The sequence below is a fragment of the Somniosus microcephalus genome, chromosome 12 (assembly GCF_052327205.1).
Source record: "Somniosus microcephalus isolate GS21.2 chromosome 12, FLI_Smic_1.0, whole genome shotgun sequence".
NCBI lineage: Eukaryota > Metazoa > Chordata > Chondrichthyes > Squaliformes > Somniosidae > Somniosus > Somniosus microcephalus.
In genome coordinates, this window is record NC_140998.1 from 5,526,951 (window position 1) to 5,548,126 (window position 21,176).

Sequence of the window (21,176 nt, forward strand, 5' to 3'; positions counted from 1 at the left end):
TAACATCTGCTGCGGTTATATCTTTGGACTTTTTCTCCTTGTGTTTTTCCTTTGTGCTTTTCTTCCTTTGGCTTCTCTTTGACCTTAAAGTCTTTTTCTCTGTTCTTGGAGAAACTAGGCTTTTTGAAGACATGGATACCCTTTGGCCTTTTCATCCTTGATGGGCTCTCTGCTTCATCACCTGAGTCATCTGGTCTGCTTATGGCACAGTTTATACGGTAAACTCTGTTGACCAGTTCTAAGTCCTCACAAGCTTTGTCACCTATAGTGAATCAAGTCTTTCAGCCACAACAGGAAACAGTCTTTGACTGTCACTTTAAGTCTGCATACACCTAAGCTATCTATTTTCTGTCCATTATAGTCCTTCAGTAGTACTGACTTTTTCTGTATTTTGGGCTTTTCTTTCATATTGTTAATGTCACTCATACTGATTAAGTTTGCTTTTGCCCCAGTGTCCAGTTTCAATGTAACTAATGCTCCATTTATCTGCAGTGGGATCATCCATTTGTCCTCTTTTACTGCATTAACTTTATGTTCAGCATTGTCTATTTCTGAGGGCTGCACATTTTCTGTATCTTTTTTGATATCGTCACATGACACCATTCCTACAAAAAATGTCTCACTTAAATCAGTGTCCTCAATCACATTAACTCGTTGCCCTTTCGTCGTTTTTACTTTTGAAAAGCATTGTTTGGCAAAGTGATTCTTTCCATTACACTTTGTGCACATTTTTCCAAACGCTGGGCATTGTCTTAACTGGTGTTTGTAACCACAGCGTTTACAATTAAAAATTTCATCCTCCGATTGCTTTTCATTTCTGTTCTGCCCACGTTTCTTCCCCTTGTAGGACACAGCACCGACAGCAGCATTATCACTCATTACAATCGCATCATTATTGATTTCACTGAAAGTCTTCGCGTGATTTCGAGCTAGCTCGCTGGCTTGGCATATTTTCACCGCATTTTCCAAATTTAGTTCAGTTTCTCTCAACAGACGTTCCCTAACTTTTTTTATCATGAATACCAAACACAATCTGGTCACAAATCATGGATGCTTTGAGCTCAGAGAAATTACATGTCTGTGCTTTCAGTTTCAGATCAGTTATAAAGTTATCAAAAGTCTCATTTTGCTGCTGTGTCCGAGAACAGAAGATGTATCTTTCATAGGTCTCATTCTATTTGGGAGAGCAATGTGCATCAAATTTTTTTAGCACATCTTCTAATTTTTCTCTGTTCTCCACTGGATTAAATACAAATGTATTAAATACCTCTATCGCCTGTGGGCCTGCAACCATAAGCAGCAACGCTATCTTCCTTGCGTCTGGCTTCGTACCGAATCCGATGGCTGCAATGTAGAGTTCGAATTGCTGTTTAAAAGTCTGCCAGTTGTAGTCGATTTTTTCTGTGAGATTCAAACGCTCTGGTGGCTTCAAATTCTCCATGTCGCTTTTCACAATTTTCAGCAGATCTTCACCACCCTGGTACCATGTTATGTTCATTAATAACTAGACATTCTTATTATGAACACAGCTAGCTTTTGCTAGTTACTTTTTATTGAGCACATGTGGACTAGGTACTGTATCTGTGGAGGCTTCCATCTTGACTGCTGCCTTGTGGGTACTAGTGCCTCATGGGTAATGTAGTCTTAATATATATACAGCTGGGTAGTGTAGTCTTGTACAGACAGCTATGTCCAGCTCTACAACTCCACCTTGTGTCCACTATAGAATGACATGTTATTGATCCTTACATCTACCATTACCATCAAGCCAGGGGACCAACCCTGCTTCAATGAGGAGTGCAGAAGAGCATGCCAGGAGCAGCACCAGGCATACTGAAAAATGAGGTACCAACCTGGGGAAGCTGAAACATAGGACTACATGCATGCTAAACAGTGGAAGCAGCATGCGATAAGCATAGCTAAGCAATCCCATAGTCAACAGATCAGATCAAAACTCTGCAGTCCTTCCACATCCAGTCGTGAATGGTAGTGGACCATTAAACAACTAACGGGACGAGGAGGCTCCAGGAATATCCCCATTCTCAATGATGGTGGAGCCCAGCACGTGAGTGCAAAAGACAAGGCTGAAGCATTTGCAACCACCAACAGCCAGAAGTGCCGAGGGGATGATCCATATCGGCCTCCTCCTGAGGTCCCCACCACCACAGAAGCCAGTCTTCAGCCAACTCGATTCACTCCACGTGATAACAAGAAACGGCTGAGCGCACTGGATACAGCAAAGGCTCTGGGCCCCGGCAACATCCCGGCTGTCGTGCTGAAGACTTGCGCTCCAGAACTAGCCGCGCCTCTAGCCAAGCTGTTCCAGTACAGCGACAACACTGGCATCTATCCGACAATGTGGAAAACTGCCCAGGTATGTCCTGTCCACAAAAAGCAGGACAAATCCAATCCAGCCAATTACCGCCCCATCAGTCTACAGGAAACTTTGTGCTATCCGGAGGTGAGCTATCCGGCAATCTGGAGCCACCGGCAAAAATCAGCAGCCATTTTTTATTCTTTTTGTTTGTTTTTTTTGCTTTGTTTGAACAGTCAAGCTGTGCAAGGTCTGTAGCTATAGCAACAGCTTCAGCTACAGAGCTTTAGGGCCACACCCGAGTGTTTAGAACCTGTTGCTAAGCAACAGTGTTTGTTGTCAAATACGCAGATAAGAATCTCCGTATCTCTCAACATTAACTCTGGAGAGTACGGAAGTTTTGAGGCAACGGCAGCAGCTCGGTCCCGTGGGTGCCGGATAGCACAAAGTTTCCTGTACTTTCAATCATCAGCAAAGTGATGGAAGGTGTCGTCGACAGTGCTATCAAGCGGCACTTACTCATCAATAACCTGCTCACTGATGCTCAGTTTGGGTTCCGCCAGGACCACTTGGTTCCCGGCCTCATTACAGCCTTCGTCCAAACATGGACAAAAGAGCTGAATTCCAGAGGTGAGGTGAGAGTGACTGCCCTTGACATCAAGGCAGCATTTGACCAAGTGCGGCATCAAGGAGCACCAGTAAAATTGAAGTCAATGGGAATCAGGGGGAAAACTCTCCACTGGCTGGAGTCATACCTAGCACAAAGGAAGATGGTTGTTGTTAACATAGAAACATAGAAGATAGGAGCAGGAGTAGGCCATTCGGCCCCTCGAGTCTGCTCCGCCATTCAATGAGATCATGGCTGGTCATCCAAATTCAGTACCCGGTCCCTGCCTTCTCCCCATATCCTTTGATCCCTTTAGCCTTAAGAATATATAAGAACATAAGAACATAAGAAATAGGAGCAGGAGTAGGCCAATCGGCCCCTCGAGCCTGCTCCGCCATTCAATAAGATCATGGCTGATCTGATCCTAACCGCCAATCTACTATCACAGAACCATCTCCTGAATCTAACAGAATTAGACACACGAAATAGGAGCAGGATCAGGCTACACGGCCCCTGGGCCCGCTCCGCTACCCACAGGGCCATGTCCGATCCGAACCTAGACTCATGTCCAAATTCCTGCCCGCTCCCCGTAACCCTTAATTCCCTTTACTTCTAGGAAACTGTCTATTTCTGTTTTAAATTTATGTAATGATGTAGCTTCTACAGCTTTTTGGGGCAGCATATTCCATGGACCTACCACCCTCTGAGTGAAGTAGTTCCTCCTCATCTCAGTTTTGAAAGAGCAGCCCCTTATTCTAAGACTATGCCCCCTAGTTCTAGTTTCACCCATCATCGGGAACATCCTCCCCGCATCCACCCGATCCAACCCCTTCACAATCTTATATGTTTCAATAAGATCGCCTCATTCTTCTGAACTCCAATGAGTAGAGTCCCAATCTACTCAACCTCTCCTCATATGTCCATCCCCTCATCCCCGGGATTAACCGAGTGAACCTTCTTTGTACTGACTCGAGAGCAAGTATGTCTTTTCTTAAGTATGGACACCAAAACTGTATGCAGTATTCCAGGTGCGGTCTCACCAATACCTTGTACAACTGAAGCAATACCTCCCTATTTTTATATTCTATCCCCCTAGCAATGAAAGCCAACATTCCATTGGCCTTCTTAATCACTTGCTGCACCTGCATACTAACCTTTTGAGTTTCGTGCACCAGGACCTCCAGATCCCTTTATACTGCAGTACTTTCCAGTTTCTTGCCATTAAGATAATAACTTGCTCTACGATTTTTCCTGCCAAAGTGCATAACCTCACACTTTCCAGTATTGTATTCCATCTGCCAAATCTCTGCCCACTTACTTAGCCTGTCTATGTCCCCTTGCAGGTTTTTTATGTCCTCCTCACTCACTACTTTCCCTCCCATCTTAGTATCATCTGCAAACTTTGATATGTTACACTCGGTCCCCTCCTCCAAATCGTTAATATAGATTGTAAAGAGTTGGGGACCCAGCACTGACCCCTGCGGAACACCACTAGTTACTGATTGCCAGTCTGAGAATTAACCATTTATCTCAACTCTCTGCCTTCTGTTAGATAGCCAATCCTCTATCCATGCCAGAATATTACCCCCAATCCCATGATTTTTTATCTTAAGCAATAATCTTTTGTGTGGCACCTTGTCAAATGCCTTTTGGAAGTCTAAATACGCTACGTCCACTGGTTCCCCTTTATCCACCCTATATGTTACTTCCTCAAAGAACTCCAGCAAATTTGTCAAACATGCTTCCCCTTCATAAAACCATGCTGACTTTGTCCTATTAAATTATGATTATCCAAATGTCCTGTTACTGTCTCCTTAATAATGGACTCCAAAATTTTACCTACCACAGATGTTAGGCTAACCGGTCTATAGTTTCCAGCCTTCTGTCTACTGCCCTTTTTAAATAAGGGTGTTACATTAGCAGTTTTCCAGTCTGCCGGGACCTTTGCTGAGTCCAGGGAGTTTTGGAAAATTATTACCAATGCATCCACAATCCCTACCGCCACTTCCCTCAAGACCCTAGGATGTAAGCCATCAGGTCCAGGTGATTTATCCGCCTTGAGTCCCATTATTTTACCGAGTACCACTTCCTTAGTGATTTTGATCGTGTTTAGCTCCTCCCCCCCTATAGCCCCCTGTTTGTCCAGTGTTGGGATATTCTTCGTGTCCTCTACTGTAAGGACTGATACAAAATATTCATTCAATGTTTTTGCCATCTCCATATTTCCCACCATTAATTTCCCGGTCTCATCCTCTAAGGGACCAACATTTACTTTAGCCACCCTTTTTCTTTTTATATAACTATAAAAACTCTTACTATCTGTTTTTATATTTTTGGCTAATTTACTTTCATAATCTATCTTCCCTTTCTTAATCAATCTTTTTGTTATTTTTTGCTGTCTTTTAAAGTTTTCCCAATCTTCCATCCTCCCACTAGATTTGGCTACCTTATATGCCCTTGTTTTTAGTCGAATACTATCCTTAATTTCTTTACTTAGCCACAGATGGCTGTCTTTTCTTTTACACCCTTTTCTTCTCAGTGGAATATATTTTTTTTGGAAGTTGTAAAATAACTCCTTAAATGTACACCACTGATCATGTATCGTCTTACCCTTTAATCTATTTTCCCAATCCACTCTACTCAATTCCGCTCTCATACCTTCATAGTCTCCTTTATTCAAGCTTAGCACGCTTGTTTGAGATCCAACTCCTTCTTGAATATATTTAATAAATTGGCCTCCACTGCCTTCTGTGGTACAGAATTCCACAGGTGCACCACTCTCTGGGTGAAGAAATTCCTCCTCATCCCTGTCCTAAATGGCTTACCCCTTATCCTTAGACTGTGACCCCTGGTTCTGGACTCCCCTGCCATCGGGAACATCCTTCCTGCATCCAATCTGTCCAGTTCTGTTAGAATTTTATAAGTTTCAATGAGATCTCCTCTCATTCTTCTAAACTCCAGCGAGTATAAGCCCAATCGACCCAATCTCTCCTCATACGTCATTCCTGCCATCCCAGGTATCAGTCTGGTGAATCTTCGCTGCACTCCCTCCATGGCAAGAACATCCTTCGTCAGATAAGGCGACCAAAACTGCACACAATACTCAAGGTGTGGTCTCACCAAGGCCCTGTACAACTGCAGCAAGACATCCTTGTTCTTGTACTCGAACCCTCTCGCTACGAAGGCCAACATACCATTTGTTGTTGGAGGTCAATCATCACAGCCCCAGGGCATCGCTGCAGGAGTTCCTCAGGGCAGTGTCCTAGGCCCAACCATCTTTAGCTGCTTCATCAATGACCTTCCCTCCAACATAAGGTCAGAAATGGGGATGTTCGCTGATGATTGCACAGTGTTCAGTGCCATTCACAACGCCTCAGATAATGAAGCAGTCCATGCCTGTATGCAGCAAGACCTGGACGACATTCAGGCTTGGGCTGATAAGTTGGCAAGTAAACTTCACGTCACACAAGTGCCAGGTAATGACTATCTCCAACAAGCGAGAGTATAACCATCGCCTGTTGACATTCAACAGCATTACCATCGCCGAATCCCCCACCATCAACATCCTGGGGAAGTTACCATTGACCAGAAACTTAACTGGACCAGCTACGTAAATACAGTGGCATTAAGAACGGGTCAGAGGCTAGGTATTCTGCGGCGAGTGTCTCACCTCCTGACTTTTCCACCATCTACAAGGCACAAGTCAGGAGTGTGATGGAATACTCTCCAGTTGCCTGGATGAGTGCAGCTCCAACAACACTCAAGAAGCTCGACACCATCCAGGACAAAGCAGCCAACTTGACTGGCACCCCATCCATCACCTTAAATATTCACTCCCTCCACCACCGGCGCACCATGGCTGCAGTGTGTACCATCTACAAGATGCACTGCAGCAACTCACCAAGGCTTATTCGGTAGCACCTCCCAAACCCACAACCTCGACCACCTAGATGGACAAGGGCAGCAGGTGCATGGGAACACCACCACCTCCAAGTTACACACCATCCTGACTTGGAAATATATTGCTGTTCCTTCATCGCTGGGTCAAAATCCTGGAACTCCCTCCCTAACAGCACTGTGGGAGTACCTTCACCACACAGACTGCAGCAAGAAGGCAATAAATGCTGGCCATGCCAGTGACGCCCATATCCCAGGAACGAATAAGAAAAGATGTTCTTAAATCCCTTCATGATTTTGAACGCTTCTATCAAATCTCCCCTTAACCTTCCCTGCTCCAAGGAGAACTACCCCAATTTCTCTAGTCTCTCCACCTAACCGAAGCCCCTCATCCCTGGCAATATTCTGGTAAATCTCCTCTGCACCCTCTCCAAGGCCTTGAAATGCTTCCAGAGCTGCGGTACATATTGAAGATGATACAGAATCAGCCAGACGTTGGGTTCTGGGGTGGTAGTTAAATTCCGCCCACTGTCTTCTCTCTGTGGATCCTGAACCTTCCACAGTCAATCGCAACTCTACGAACAGGCTGAAAGGTTCCTCCTCGGCTGGACTCGGTGAGGCTGGGAATGCGCGTTCCCGATAATGTACTGGCACTCTTGACACGACACAAAACGCTTCTGCGATGCTTTCGGGAGTAAAGAAATGCAATCCATTTGGAGGTAGGGTCACTGGGGCCTTGAGACGCCTGTCTTTACCCGAGCTCTTGGCCTAATTAGGCATCGTCAGTCCAGCAACATATCTGACATTCTTCGGCAGCCGATGACTCAAATCAGTACACCAGAGGCCAGCTCTCCAGGAGACTTCACTTATTTGGTTATTTAAAGTCACAGTGCACCATTTTTACCCTCTATAGGTTGCAATGCACAGCAACAATAACGTTACAATTCACATCGAGTGCAAGAACCAACTCTGGTCCGAAAGATCGTTTCCTCACATGCGTGCACACGTCAGCGCCTCCAGGAGAGGAGGGGACCCGTACCCCAGTGAGAGTCAGCGCCTCCAGGAGGAGGGGACCCGTACCCCAGTGAGAGTCAGCACCTTCAGGAGAGGAGAGGACCCGTACCCCAGTGAGAGTCAGCACCTTCAGGAGAGGAGGGGACCCGTACCCCAGTGAGAGTCAGCGCCTCCAGGAGGAGGGGACCCGTACCCCAGTGAGAGTCAGCACCTTCAGGAGAGGAGGGGACCCGTACCCCAGTGAGAGTCAGCGCCTCCAGGAGAGGAGGGGACCCGTACCCCAGTGAGAGTCAGCACCTTCAGGAGAGGAGGGGACCCGTACCCCAGTGAGAGTCAGCACCTTCAGGAGAGGAGGGGACCCGTACCCCAGTGAGAGTCAGCACCTTCAGGAGAGGAGGGGACCCGTACCCCAGTGAGAGTCAGCACCTTCAGGAGAGGAGGGGACCCGTACCCCAGTGAGAGTCAGCTCCTTCAGGAGAGGAGGGGACCTGTACCCCAGTGAGAGTCAGCACCTTCAGGAGAGGAGGGGACCCGTACCCCAGTGAGAGTCAGCACCTTCAGGAGAGGAGAGGACCCGTACCCCAGTGAGAGTCAGCACCTTCAGGAGAGGAGGGGACCTGTACCCCAGTGAGAGTCAGCACCTTCAGGAGAGGAGGGGACCCGTACCCCAGTGAGAGTCAGCACCTTCAGGAGAGGAGGGGACCCGTACCCCAGTGAGAGTCAGCACCTTCAGGAGAGGAGGGGACCCGTACCCCAGTGAGAGTCAGCGCCTCCAGGAGAGGAGGGGACCCGTACCCCAGTGAGAGTCAGCACCTTCAGGAGAGGAGGGGACCCGTACCCCAGTGAGAGTCAGCACCTTCAGGAGAGGAGGGGACCCGTACCCCAGTGAGAGTCAGCTCCTTCAGGAGAGGAGGGGACCTGTACCCCAGTGAGAGTCAGCACCTTCAGGAGAGGAGGGGACCCATACCCCAGTGAGAGTCAGCTCCTTCAGGAGAGGAGGGGACCTGTACCCCAGTGAGAGTCAGCACCTTCAGGAGAGCAGGGGACCGGTACCCCAGTGAGAGTCAGCACCTTCAAGAGAGATGGGGACCCGTACCCCAGTGAGAGTCAGCACCTTCAGGAGAGGAGGGGACCCATATCCGAGTGAGAGTCAGCACCTTCAGGAGAGGAGGGGACCCGTACCCCAGTGAGAGTCAGCACCTTCAGGGGAGGAGGGGACCCGTACCCCAGTGAGAGTCAGCACCTTCAGGAGAGGAGGGGACACGTACCCCAGTGAGAGTCAGCACCTTCAGGGGAGGAGGGGACCCGTACCCCAGTGAGAGTCAGTACCTTCAGGAGAGGAGGGGACCTGTATTCCAGTGAGAGTCAGCACCTTCAGGAGAGGAGGGGACCTGTACCCCAGTGAGAGTCAGCACCTTCAGGAGAGGAGGGGACCCATATCCGAGTGAGAGTCAGCACCTTCAGGAGAGGAGGGGACCCATACCCCAGTGAGAGTCAGCACCTTCAGGAGAGGAGGGGACCCGTACCCCAGTGAGAGTCAGCACCTTCAGGAGAGGAGGGGACCTGTACCCCAATGAGTGTCAGCACCTTCAGGAGAGATGGGGACCTGTACCCCAGTGAGAGTCAGCACCTTCAGGAGAGGAGGGGACCCATACCCCAGAGAGTCAGCACCTCCAGGAGAGATGGGGACCCGTAACCCAGTGAGAGTCAGCACCTTCAGGAGAGGAGGGGACCCGTGCCCCAGTGAGAGTCAGCACCTTCAGGAGAGGAGGGGACCCGTACCCCAGTGAGAGTCAGCACCTTCAGGAGAGGAGGGGACCCGTACCCCAGTGAGAGTCAGCACCTTCAGGAGAGGAGGGGACCCGTACCCCAGTGAGAGTCAGCACCTTCAGGAGAGGAGGGGACCCGTACCCCAGTGAGAGTCAGCACCTTCAGGAGAGGAAGGGACCTGTACCCCAGTGAGAGTAAGTACCTTCAGGAGAGGAGGGGACCTGTACCCCAGTGAGAGTCAGCACCTTCAGGAGAGGAGAGGACCCGTACCCCAGTGAGAGTCAGCACCTTCAGGAGAGGAGGGGACCCGTACCCCAGTGAGAGTCAGCACCTTCAGGAGAGGAGGGAACCCGTACCCCAGTGAGAGTCAGCACCTTCAGGAGAGGAGAGGACCGGTACCCCAGTGAGAGTCAGCACCTCCAGGAGAGGAGGGAACCCGTACCCCAGTGAGAGTCAGCACCTTCAGGAGAGGAGGGGACCCGTACCCCAGTGAGAATCAGCACCTTCAGGAGAGGAGGGGACCCGTACCCCAGTGAGAATCAGCACCTTCAGGAGAGGAGGGGACCCGTACCCCAGTGAGAGTCAGCACCTTCAGGAGAGGAGGGGACCCGTACCCCAGTGAGAGTCAGCACCTTCAGGAGAGGAGGGGATCCGTACCCCAGTGAGAATCAGCACCTTCAGGAGAGGAGGTGACCCGTACCCCAGTGAGAGTCAGCACCTTCAGGAGAGGAGGGGACCCGTACCCCAGTGAGAGTCAGCACTTTCAGGAGAGGAGGAACCCGTACCCCAGTGAGAGTCAGCACCTTCAGGAGAGGAGGGGATCCGTACCCCAGTGAGAATCAGCACCTTCAGGAGAGGAGGGGACCCGTACCCCAGTGAGAGTCAGCACCTTCAGGAGAGGAGGGGACCCATACCCCAGTGAGAGTCAGCACCTTCAGGAGAGGAGGAACCCGTACCCCAGTGAGAGTCAGCACCTTCAGGAGAGGAGGGGATCCGTACCCCAGTGAGAATCACCACCTTCAGGAGAGGAGGGGGCCCGTAACCCAGTGAGAGTCAGCACCTTCAGGAGAGGAGGGGACCCGTACCCCAGTGAGAGTCAGCACCTTCAGGAGAGGAGGGGACCCATACCCCAGTGAGAGTCAGCACCTTCAGGAGAGGAGGGATCCCGTACCCCAGTGAGAGTCAGCACCTTCAGGAGAGGAGGGGACCCGTACCCCAGTGAGAGTCAGCGCCTTCAGGAGAGGAAGGGACCCGTACCCCAGTGAGAGTCAGCACCTTCAGGAGGGGAGGGGATCCGTACCCCAGTGAGAATCAGCACCTTCTGGAGAGGAGGGGACCCATACCCCAGTGAGAGTCAGCACCTTCAGGAGAGGAGGGGACCCGTACACCAGTGAGAGTCAGCACCTTCAGGAGAGGAGGGATCCCGTACCCCAGTGAGAGTCAGCACCTTCAGGAGAGGAGGGGACCCGTACCCCAGTGAGAGTCAGCACCTTCAGGAGAGGAGGGAACCCGTACCCCAGTGAGAGTCAGCACCTTCAGGAGAGGAGGGGACCCGTACCCCAGTGAGAGTCAGCACCTTCAGGAGAGGAGGGGACCCGTACCCCAGTGAGAGTCAGCACCATCAGGAGAGGAGGGGACCCGTACCCCAGTGAGAGTCAGCACCTTCAGGAGAGGAGGGGACCCGTACCCCAGTGAGAGTCAGCACCTTCAGGAGAGGAGGGGACCCGTACCCCAGTGAGAGTCAGCACCTTCAGGAGAGGAGGGGACCCGTACCCCAGTGAGAGGCAGCACCTTCAGGAGAGGAGGGGACCCGTACCCCAGTGAGAGTCAGCACCTTCAGGAGAGGAGGGGACCCGTACCCCAGTGAGAGTCAGCACCTTCAGGAGAGGAGGGGACCCGTACCCCAGTGAGAGGCAGCACCTTCAGGAGAGGAGGGGACCTGTACCCCAGTGAGAGTCGGCACCTTCAGGAGAGGAGGGGATCCGTACCCCAGTGAGAGTCGGCACCTTCAGGAGAGGAGGGGACCCGTACCCCAGTGAGAGTCAGCACCATCAGGAGAGGAGGGGACCCGTACCCCAGTGAGAGTCGGCACCATCAGGAGAGGTGGGGACCCGTACCCCAGTGAGAGTCGGCACCTTCAGGAGAGGAGGGGATCTGTACCCCAGTGAGAGTCGGCACCTTCAGGAGAGGAGGGGATCCGTACCCCAGTGAGAGTCAGCACCTTCAGGAGAGGAGGGGACCCGTACCCCAGTGAGAGTCAGCACCTTCAGGAGAGGAGGGGACCTGTACCCCAGTGAGAGTCGGCACCTTCAGGAGAGGAGGGGATCCGTACCCCAGTGAGAGTCAGCACCTTCAGGAGAGATGGGGACCTGTACCCCAGTGAGAGTCAGCACCTTCAGGAGAGGAGGGGACCCGTACCCCAGTGAGAGTCAACACCTTCAGGAGAGGAGGGGGACCTGTACCCCAGTGAGAGTCAGCACCTTCAGGAGAGGAGGGGACCCGTACCCCAGTGAGAGTCAGCACCTTCAGGAGAGGAGGGGACCCGTACCCCAGTGAGAATCACATGTAGGCCCAGACTGAGCAAGGACAGCAGGTTTACTTACCTATGACAATCCGACAACTTCATGGGCACTTTTACTGATGCCAGATTTTCCAGATTTTTAAACAGAATTCAAATTCTCAAACGACTATGTTGGGATTTGAACCCACCTTCTCTGAATGGTTCGTCCAGTAACATCACTGTACCCAATGTATTGTTGTGTAAACAACAACTTGCAATTAGATAGCGCCTTTAATGTAGTAAAACTTCTCAAGGCACTGCACAGGAGCCATTATCAGGCATTATTTGACACCAAGTCACATAAGGAGATATTAGGACAAATGAGGTGGGTTTTAAAGAATGTCTTAAAGGAGGAGAGAGAGGTGGAAAAGGTTAGGGAGGGAATTCCAGAGCTTAGGGCAGCTGAAGGCGCGGCCGCCAATGGTGGAGCGATGGAAATCGGGGACGCTCAAGAGGCCAGAATTAGAGGAGCGCAGAGATCTTGGAGGGTTGTGGGGCTGGAGGGGGTTACAGAGGTAGGGAGGGGCGAGACAATGGAGGGATTTGAAAAGGAGGATGAGAATTTTGAAATCGAGGTGTTGTTTAACCGGGAGCCAGTGTAGGTCAGCGAGCACAGCGGGTGATGGGTGAACGGGACTCGGTGCGAGTTAGGACACTGACCGGGAGCCAGTGTAGGTCAGCTAGCACAGCGGGTGATGGGTGAACGGGACTCGGTGCGAGTTAGGACACTGACCAGGAGCCAGTGTAGGTCAGCGAGCACAGGGGTGATGGGTGAACGGGACTCGGTGCGAGTTAGGACACTGACCGGGAGCCAGTGTAGGTCAGCTAGCACAGCGGGTGATGGGTGAACGGGACTCGGTGCGAGTTAGGACACTGACCAGGAGCCAGTGTAGGTCAGCGAGCACAGGGGTGATGGGGGAACGGGACTCGGTGCGAGTTAGGACACTGACCGGGAGCCAGTGTAGGTCAGCGAGCACAGGGGTGATGGGGGAACAGGACTTGGTGCGAGTTAGGACACTGACCGGGAGCCAGTGTAGGTCAGTGAGCACAGGGGTGATGGGTGAACGGGACTTGGTGCGAGTTAGGACACTGACCAGGAGCCAGTGTAGGTCAGCGAGCACAGGGGTGATGGGGGAACGGGACTCGGTGCGAGTTAGGACACTGACCGGGAGCCAGTGTAGGTCAGCGAGCACAGGGGTGATGGGGGAACGGGACTCGGTGCGAGTTAGGACACTGACCAGGAGCCAGTGTAGGTCAGCGAGCACAGGGGTGATGGGGGAACGGGACTCGGTGCGAGTTAGGACACTGACCGGGAGCCAGTGTAGGTCAGCGAGCACAGGGGTGATGGGGGAACAGGACTTGGTGCGAGTTAGGACACTGACCGGGAGCCAGTGTAGGTCAGCGAGCACAGGGGTGATGGGGGAACAGGACTTGGTGCGAGTTAGGACACTGACCGGGAGCCAGTGTAGGTCAGCGAGCACAGGGGTGATGGGGGAACAGGACTTGGTGCGAGTTAGGACACTGACCGGGAGCCAGTGTAGGTCAGTGAGCACAGCGGGTGATGGGTGAACGGGACTCGGTGCGAGTTAGGACACTGACCGGGAGCCAGTGTAGGTCAGTGAGCACAGCGGGTGATGGGTGAACGGGACTCGGTGCGAGTTAGGACACTGACCGGGAGCCAGTGTAGGTCAGCTAGCACAGCGGGTGATGGGTGAACGGGACTCGGTGCGAGTTAGGACACTGACCAGGAGCCAGTGTAGGTCAGCGAGCACAGGGGTGATGGGGGAACGGGACTCGGTGCGAGTTAGGACACTGACCGGGAGCCAGTGTAGGTCAGCGAGCACAGGGGTGATGGGGGAACAGGACTTGGTGCGAGTTAGGACACTGACCGGGAGCCAGTGTAGGTCAGTGAGCACAGGGGTGATGGGTGAACGGGACTTGGTGCGAGTTAGGACACTGACCAGGAGCCAGTGTAGGTCAGCGAGCACAGGGGTGATGGGGGAACGGGACTCGGTGCGAGTTAGGACACTGACCGGGAGCCAGTGTAGGTCAGCGAGCACAGGGGTGATGGGGGAACGGGACTCGGTGCGAGTTAGGACACTGACCAGGAGCCAGTGTAGGTCAGCGAGCACAGGGGTGATGGGGGAACGGGACTCGGTGCGAGTTAGGACACTGACCGGGAGCCAGTGTAGGTCAGCGAGCACAGGGGTGATGGGGGAACAGGACTTGGTGCGAGTTAGGACACTGACCGGGAGCCAGTGTAGGTCAGCGAGCACAGGGGTGATGGGTGAACGGGACTTGGTGCGAGTTAGGACACGGGCAGCCGAGTTTTGGGTGACCTCAAGTTTACGGAGGGTGGAATGTGGGAGGCCAGCCAGGAGTGCGTTGGAATAGTCGAGTCTGGAGGGGACAAAGGGATGGATGAGGGTTTCATCTTTTAAAATACCGTCCCCACTGTTTACAGCGGGTGTATTCCTGTGAACATGATTTGCCCGCTCTGCGTGATAGCCGGTATAACATAGCAGCCTTAATAAAAAAAATTAAATCATTTCAGTTGCAGTGTCATACATTTTCTGGAAACTTCCTACTGACACAGTACGTTTTGTATTCTCACACGTGGAATTTTGGACAAAGGACTGCAACCCAGAGCAGGCTCGCTCCACATACACGTGCACAGTAACTGAGACCGTGGACCCCAGCGAGAGGACGGTTAAAATTCAGTGTGTGCTAAAGATAATGTGGCGTCACTAACACATCCATAAAAACAAGGTGCAAACTCCTGAGTAAACACGGCCATTTCTGTAACCGGCAACACTGACACTGACGTTAATGCAAGGGTCATCGCTCTTTGGCCAATATTAGCGACTGGCCGTTTTAAAGGCGAGTGCTTTAGGTGGTGGGGACTGTTGCTCTTTTCACTGGCAAAGTGTTGTGAAGAAAGACAAGCGCTGGAGCACTCACCTCCGCTCCGACAGTGGTGGAAGACGCTTTACGACTCAGGCGGGTGTCGTCCTGCGAGGCATCCAGGGGCTGACGGGCTCGACGCCCAGTCTTCACTATCTGGAAAGGGGAAGGGGGGGAAAGGAAAGGGGAAAGGGGGGAAAGGAAAGGGGAAGGGGGGAAAGGAAAGGGGAAGGGGGGAAAGGGGGAAAGGAAGAGGGGAAGGGGGGGAAAGGAAAGGGGAAGCGGGGGAAAGGAAAGGGGAAAGGGGGAAAGGAAAGGGGAAGGGGGGAAAGGAAGAGGGGAAGGGGGGAAAGGAAGAGGAGAAGGGGGGGGAAAGGAAAGGGGAAGGGGGGGAAAGGAAAGGGGGAAAGGAAAGGGGAAGGGGGGAAAGGAAAGGGGGGTAGGGGGAGGGGAAAGGGGGGTAGGGGGAGGGGGGAAGGGGAATGGGGGAGGGGGGGAGTGGGGAGGGGGGATGGGGGAGGGGGGGAGTGGGGAGGGGGGGATGGGGGAATGGGGGGGGGAGGGGGGAGGGGGGGATGGGGGAATGGGGGATGGGGGAATGGGGGAATGGGGGAGGGGGGAGGGGGGAGTGGGGGAGGGGGGGAGTGGGGAGGGGGGAGGGGGGAGGGGGGGATGGGGGAAGGGGGAGCACAAATAAAACAGGTCACAATTCAAAAGTGTAATAAACTGGCCCAGGGTCCCGGAATGGACACGGCACATATTGACCTGTTAGTGGCTGCAGTGTGTGCACAGATGCTCCATATGCTCCCCTGCTCCCTCAGTGCTTCTCCGTCTCTGCCTCACTCCAGCCGGTTTTACTAATGGCAAGATTCGTGGCACAACAAAACCGTCCTCCTCCTTCCCCAAACATTAACAGGACAAATCAATAACAGGCATCAGCCATGGCTCCCCTAGGAGGTACAGATCTCGGATGAGATGGTCCCAGACACACATCTGATACAAACGCACCGAGTCCCTGAACCCCAGTCAGTGAATCTCCATCGAATGTCCCTGAACCCCAATCAGTGAATCTCCATCGAATGTCCCTGAACCCCAGTCAGTGAATCTCCATCGAATGTCCCTGAACCCCAATCAGTGAACCTCCATCGAATGTCCCTGAACCCCAGTCAGTGAATCTCCATCGAATGTCCCTGAACCCCAATCAGTGAATCTCCATCGAATGTTCCTGAACCCCAATCAGTGAATCTCCATCGAATGTCCCTGAACACCAATCAGTGAAGTTGTTCATCCTAGTTTGGCATAAAAATAAAACAAAAAAGGTGACTCAACCGTGGCTAACAAGTGAAATTAGGGACAGCATAAGATCCAAGGAGAGGACATACAAATTGGCCAGAAAAAGCAATAATCCTGAGGATTGGGAGCAGTTTAGGATTCAACAAAGGAGGACAAAGGGATTAATTAAGAAAGGGAAAATAGAATATGAGAGTAAGCTTGCAGGGAACATAAAAACTGACTGTAAAAGCTTTTATAGATATGTAAAGAGAAAAAGATTGGTGAAGTCAAGCGTAGGTCCCTTGCAGTCAGAATTGGGGGAATTTAAAATGGGGAGCAAAGAAATGGCTGACCAACTAAATACATATTTTGGTTCTGTCTTCACAAAGGAGGACACAAATAACCTCCCAGAAATACCGCGGAACATAGGGTCTGATGAAAGGGTGGAACTGAAAGAAATCAGTATTTGTAGGGAAATGGTGTTAGGAAAATTGATGGGACTGAAGGCTGATAAATCCCCAGGGCCTGATAATCTACATCCCAGGGTACTTAAGGAAGTGGCCCTAGAAATAGTAGATGCATTGCTGGTCATCTTCCAGAACTCAATAGACTCTGGAACAGTTCCCATGGATTGGAGGGTAGCTAATGTTACCCCACTATTCAAAAAAGGTGGCAGAGAAAAAGCGGGGAATTATAGACTGGTAAGCCTGACATCGGTAGTGGGGAAAATGCTAGAGTCCATTATAAAAGATGTAATAGCAGAGCACTTGGAAAGCAGTGACAGGATCGGACAAAGTCAACATGGATTTACAAAAGGTAAATCATGCTTGACTAATCTACTGGAATTTTTTGAGGATGTAACTGGTAAAATAGATAAGGGAGCACCAGTGGATGTGGTGTATTTGGACTTTCAGAAGGCTTTCGATAAGGTCCCACATAAGAGATTAGCGTGCAAAATTAAGGCACATGGGATTGGGGGCAAGGTATTGACTTGGATAGAGAACTGGTTGGCGGACAGAAAGCAAAGAGTTGGAATAAACGGGTCGTTTTCCGAGTGGCAGGCAGTGACTAGTGGGGTACCGCAAGGATCGGTCCTAGGACCCCAGCTGTTCACAATATATATTAATGATCTGGACGAGGGAATTGGATGTAATATCTCCAAATTTGCAGACGACACAAAGCTGGGTGGGAGGGTATACTGTGAGGAGGATGTCATGAAACTCCAGTACGATTTGGACAGGTTGGGTGATTGGGCAGAAACATGGCAAATGCACTATAATGTGGATAAATGTGAGGTTATCCACTTTGGTGGCAAAAACAGGAAGGCAGATTATTATTTGAATGGCAATAGATTGGGAGAAGTGCAAAGAGGCCTGGGTGTTCTTGTGCACCAGTCGCTGAAGGTAAGCATGTAGGTGCAGCAGGCGGTTAAGAAGGCAAATGGTATGTTGGCCTTCGTAGCAAGAGGGTTCGAGTACATGAACAAGGATGTCTTGCTGCAGTTGTACAGGGCCTTGGTGAGACCGCACCTTGAGTATTGTGTGCAGTTTTGGTCACCTTACCTGAGGAAGGACGTTCTTGCCATGGAGGGAGTGCAGCGAAGATTCACCAGGCTGATACCTGGGATGGCAGGAATGACGTACGAGGAGAGATTGTGTCAACTGGGCTTATACTCACTGGAGTTTAGAAGATTGAGAGGGGATCTCATCGAAACCTATAAAATTCTGTCAGGTCTGGACAGACTAGATGCAGAAAGGATGTTTCTGATGGCCGGGGAGTCCAGAACTAGGGGTCATAGTCTAAGGATAAGGGGTAAGCCATTTAGGACTGAAATGAGGAGGAATTTCTTCACCCAGAGAGTGGTGAACCTGTGGAATTCTCTGCCACAGAGGGTGGTGGAGGCCAGTTCATTAAATATATTCAAGAAAGAGTTGGATATATTTCTTGAGGCTAAAGGGATCAAGGGATATGGGGAGAAGGCAGGGACAGGGTACTGAATTTGGATGATCAGCCATGATCTCATTGAATGGCGGAGCAGGCTCGATGGGCCGAATGGCCTACTCCTGCTCCTATCTTCTATGTTTCTATGTTTCCATCGAATGTCCGTGAACCCCAGTCAGTGAATCTCCATCGAATGTCCCTGAACCCCAGTCATTGAATCTCCATCGAATGTCCCTGAACCCCAATCAGTGATCATCATATCATAAGATTTAGATTAGCAATGGAGAAGAGCAAAGAACAATCTAGAGTGGAACTTCTAAACTGGAATAGGGTTAACTTCAATGGGATGTGAAAGGATCTAGCCAGGGTAAAATGGAGCCAAAGACTGACAGGAAAAACTGTAACGGAACAATGGGTGATCTTTAAGGAGGAGATGTTCCAAGTACAGGCTAGGTACATTCCAACCAGAGGGAAGGGTAAGGGAACTAAAGCGAGGGAGATGGAGAAGATGATGAAACAAAAAAAGAGGGTGTATGATGAATGTCAGGTGAATTCTTCAAGGGAGAACCAGACCAAATACAATAAGTTGAGAGGGGAAGTGAAGATTGGCAAAGAGAGAATATGAGAGTAGAATGGCGGTTAACATAAAAGGGAACCCAAAATTCTTCTACCGGCATGTAAACAGTAAGCGGGTAGTAAGAGGCAGGCTGAGGCTTATTAGGGACAAAGAAGGTGATATATGCTTAGAGGTGCAGGGCAAGGCTAGAATACTCAATGAGTACTTTGTATCGGTGTTTACTAAGGAGGTGGATGCTGACAAAATATCAGTAGAAGTGGAAAAGGTAGAAGCAATGGAAGGGGTGAAAATTGATAGACAGGATGTACTAGAAAGGCTGGGTATGCTTAGAGCGGATAAGTCGCCTGGTCCAGATGGCTTGCATCCCAGGTTGCTAAGGGAATTGGTGGAGGAGATAGTGGAAGGGCTTGCCATAATTTTCTAATCTTCCCTAGATGCGGGGGAGGTGACTGAGGATTGGAAAGTGGCAAATGTGACACCATTGTTCAAGAAAGGGTGTAAGGACAATCCTAGTAACTACAGGCTGGTCACTTTAACATCAGTGGCGGGTAAAGTTTTAGAAACAATAATCAAGAAAAAAATTAACGGGCACTTGGAGAGGTTTAAGCTAATTAAGGAGAGCCAACACGGATTTGTAAAAGGCAGATCGTGTTTGACTAATTGAATTTTTTGATGAAGTAACAGGGAGGATTGATGAAGGGAATGCAATGGATGTTGTCTACATGGATTTTCGGAAGGCGTTTGACAAAGTACCACATAGAAGGCTGGTTAACAAAATTGAGGCTCATGGAATAGGTGGGTCAGTGGCAGCTTGGATAAGGAATTGGCTTAAGGACAGAAAACAGCGAGTTGTGGTAAATGGCTGATTTTCAGACAGGAGGATGGTAGACAGTGGTGTTCCCCAAGGGTCAGTGCTGGGGCCACTGCTTTTTTTGATATATATAAATGACCTGGATATTGGAATACCAAGTAGAATTTCTAAATTTGCCGATGCCACCAAACTTGGGGGTGTGGCAAACAGTGAGGATGATACCAATCGACTGCAACAGGACATAGAAAGGCTAGCAGAATGGGCAGACAAGTGGCAGATGGAATTTAATAGAGAAGTGTGAGGTGATGCATTTTGGCAGAAGGATCAGGGAGAGGCAATATACACTTAATGGCACAGTTTTAAAGAGTGTGCAGGGACAGAGGGACCTGGGAGTTAATGTGCAGAGGTCCCAGAAGGTGCCTTATCCTGAGACCGGTGCCCCTGATGACCACGTGTGCCAGAGATGCATCCATCTGCAGCTACTAGCAGACCGCATTGAGGCGCTGGAGCTGCGGGTGGATGGGTTGTTGAGCATTCACGATGCTGAGAGGGTCGTGGATAGCACGTTTAGTGAGTTGGTCACACCGCAGGGAAGGGATGCACAGGAAGACAGGAAATGGGTGACCACCAGGCGGAGCAATAGAAGCAGGCAGGTAGTGCAGGAGACCCCTGTGACCATTCCCCTCTCAAACAAGTATACCGCTTTGGATACTGTTGAGGGGGATGACTCACCAGGGGAAGGCAGCAGCAGCCAACTTCCTGGCACTGGGGGTGCTCCTGCTGCCCAGGAAGGGGGGAAAAAGAGTGGGAGAGCAATAGTGGTAGGGGATTCTATAGTAAGGGGAACAGATAGGCGTTTCTGTGGCCGTAGACGTGAATCCAGGATGGTTTGTTGCCTCCCTGGTGCCAGGGTCAAGGATATCACTGAGCGGCTGCAGGGCATTCTGGAGGGGGAGGGTGAACAGCCAGAGGTCGTGGTCCACATTGGTACCAACGACATAGGTAAAAAGAGGGATGAGGTCCTGCAGCAAGAATTTAGGGAGCTAGGTGAAGGATTAAAGAGCAGGACCTCAAAGGTTGTAATCTCTGGATTACTCCCGGTGCCACGTGCTAGTGAGTATAGAAATAGGAAGACAGAACAGATGAATGCGTGGCTAAAGGGATGGTGCAGGAGGGAGGGCTTTAGTTTCCTGGATCACTGGGTCTGCTTCTGGGAAAGGTGGGACTTGTACAAGTCGGACGGTTTACACCTGAACCAGAGGGGAACCAATATCCTTGCGGGGAGGTTTGCTAGCACTGCTGGGGGGGGTTTAAACTAACTTGGCAGGGGGATGGGGTACAGAATGGAGCTATAGTAGGGGGTGATTTACAGCCAAATACAGAGGAAAAAACAAGTCAGCTGGGAAGGCAGAGCAAATATGTGAAGGCAAAAGGGAATATGGCAGGGCTGGAAGGCATTTATTTTAATGCAAGGAGTCTTGCAAATAAGGTGGATGAACTGAAGTTGTT

General features: G+C 50.9%; 1 protein-coding gene across 5 annotated transcripts in view; it reads right to left on the reverse strand.

Moving 5' to 3' along the window:
- Positions 1–21,176, reverse strand: part of ift43 (intraflagellar transport 43 homolog (Chlamydomonas)) — a 269,145-nt gene that overhangs the window by 209,560 nt on the left and 38,409 nt on the right. For all 5 annotated transcript variants that reach the window (XM_086002542.1, XM_086002538.1, XM_086002540.1 and 2 more), the window contains exon 2: positions 15,124–15,222. In XM_086002542.1, coding sequence (XP_085858668.1) covers positions 15,124–15,222 — 99 coding nt within the window. The remainder of the gene's footprint in view (positions 1–15,123; positions 15,223–21,176) is intronic.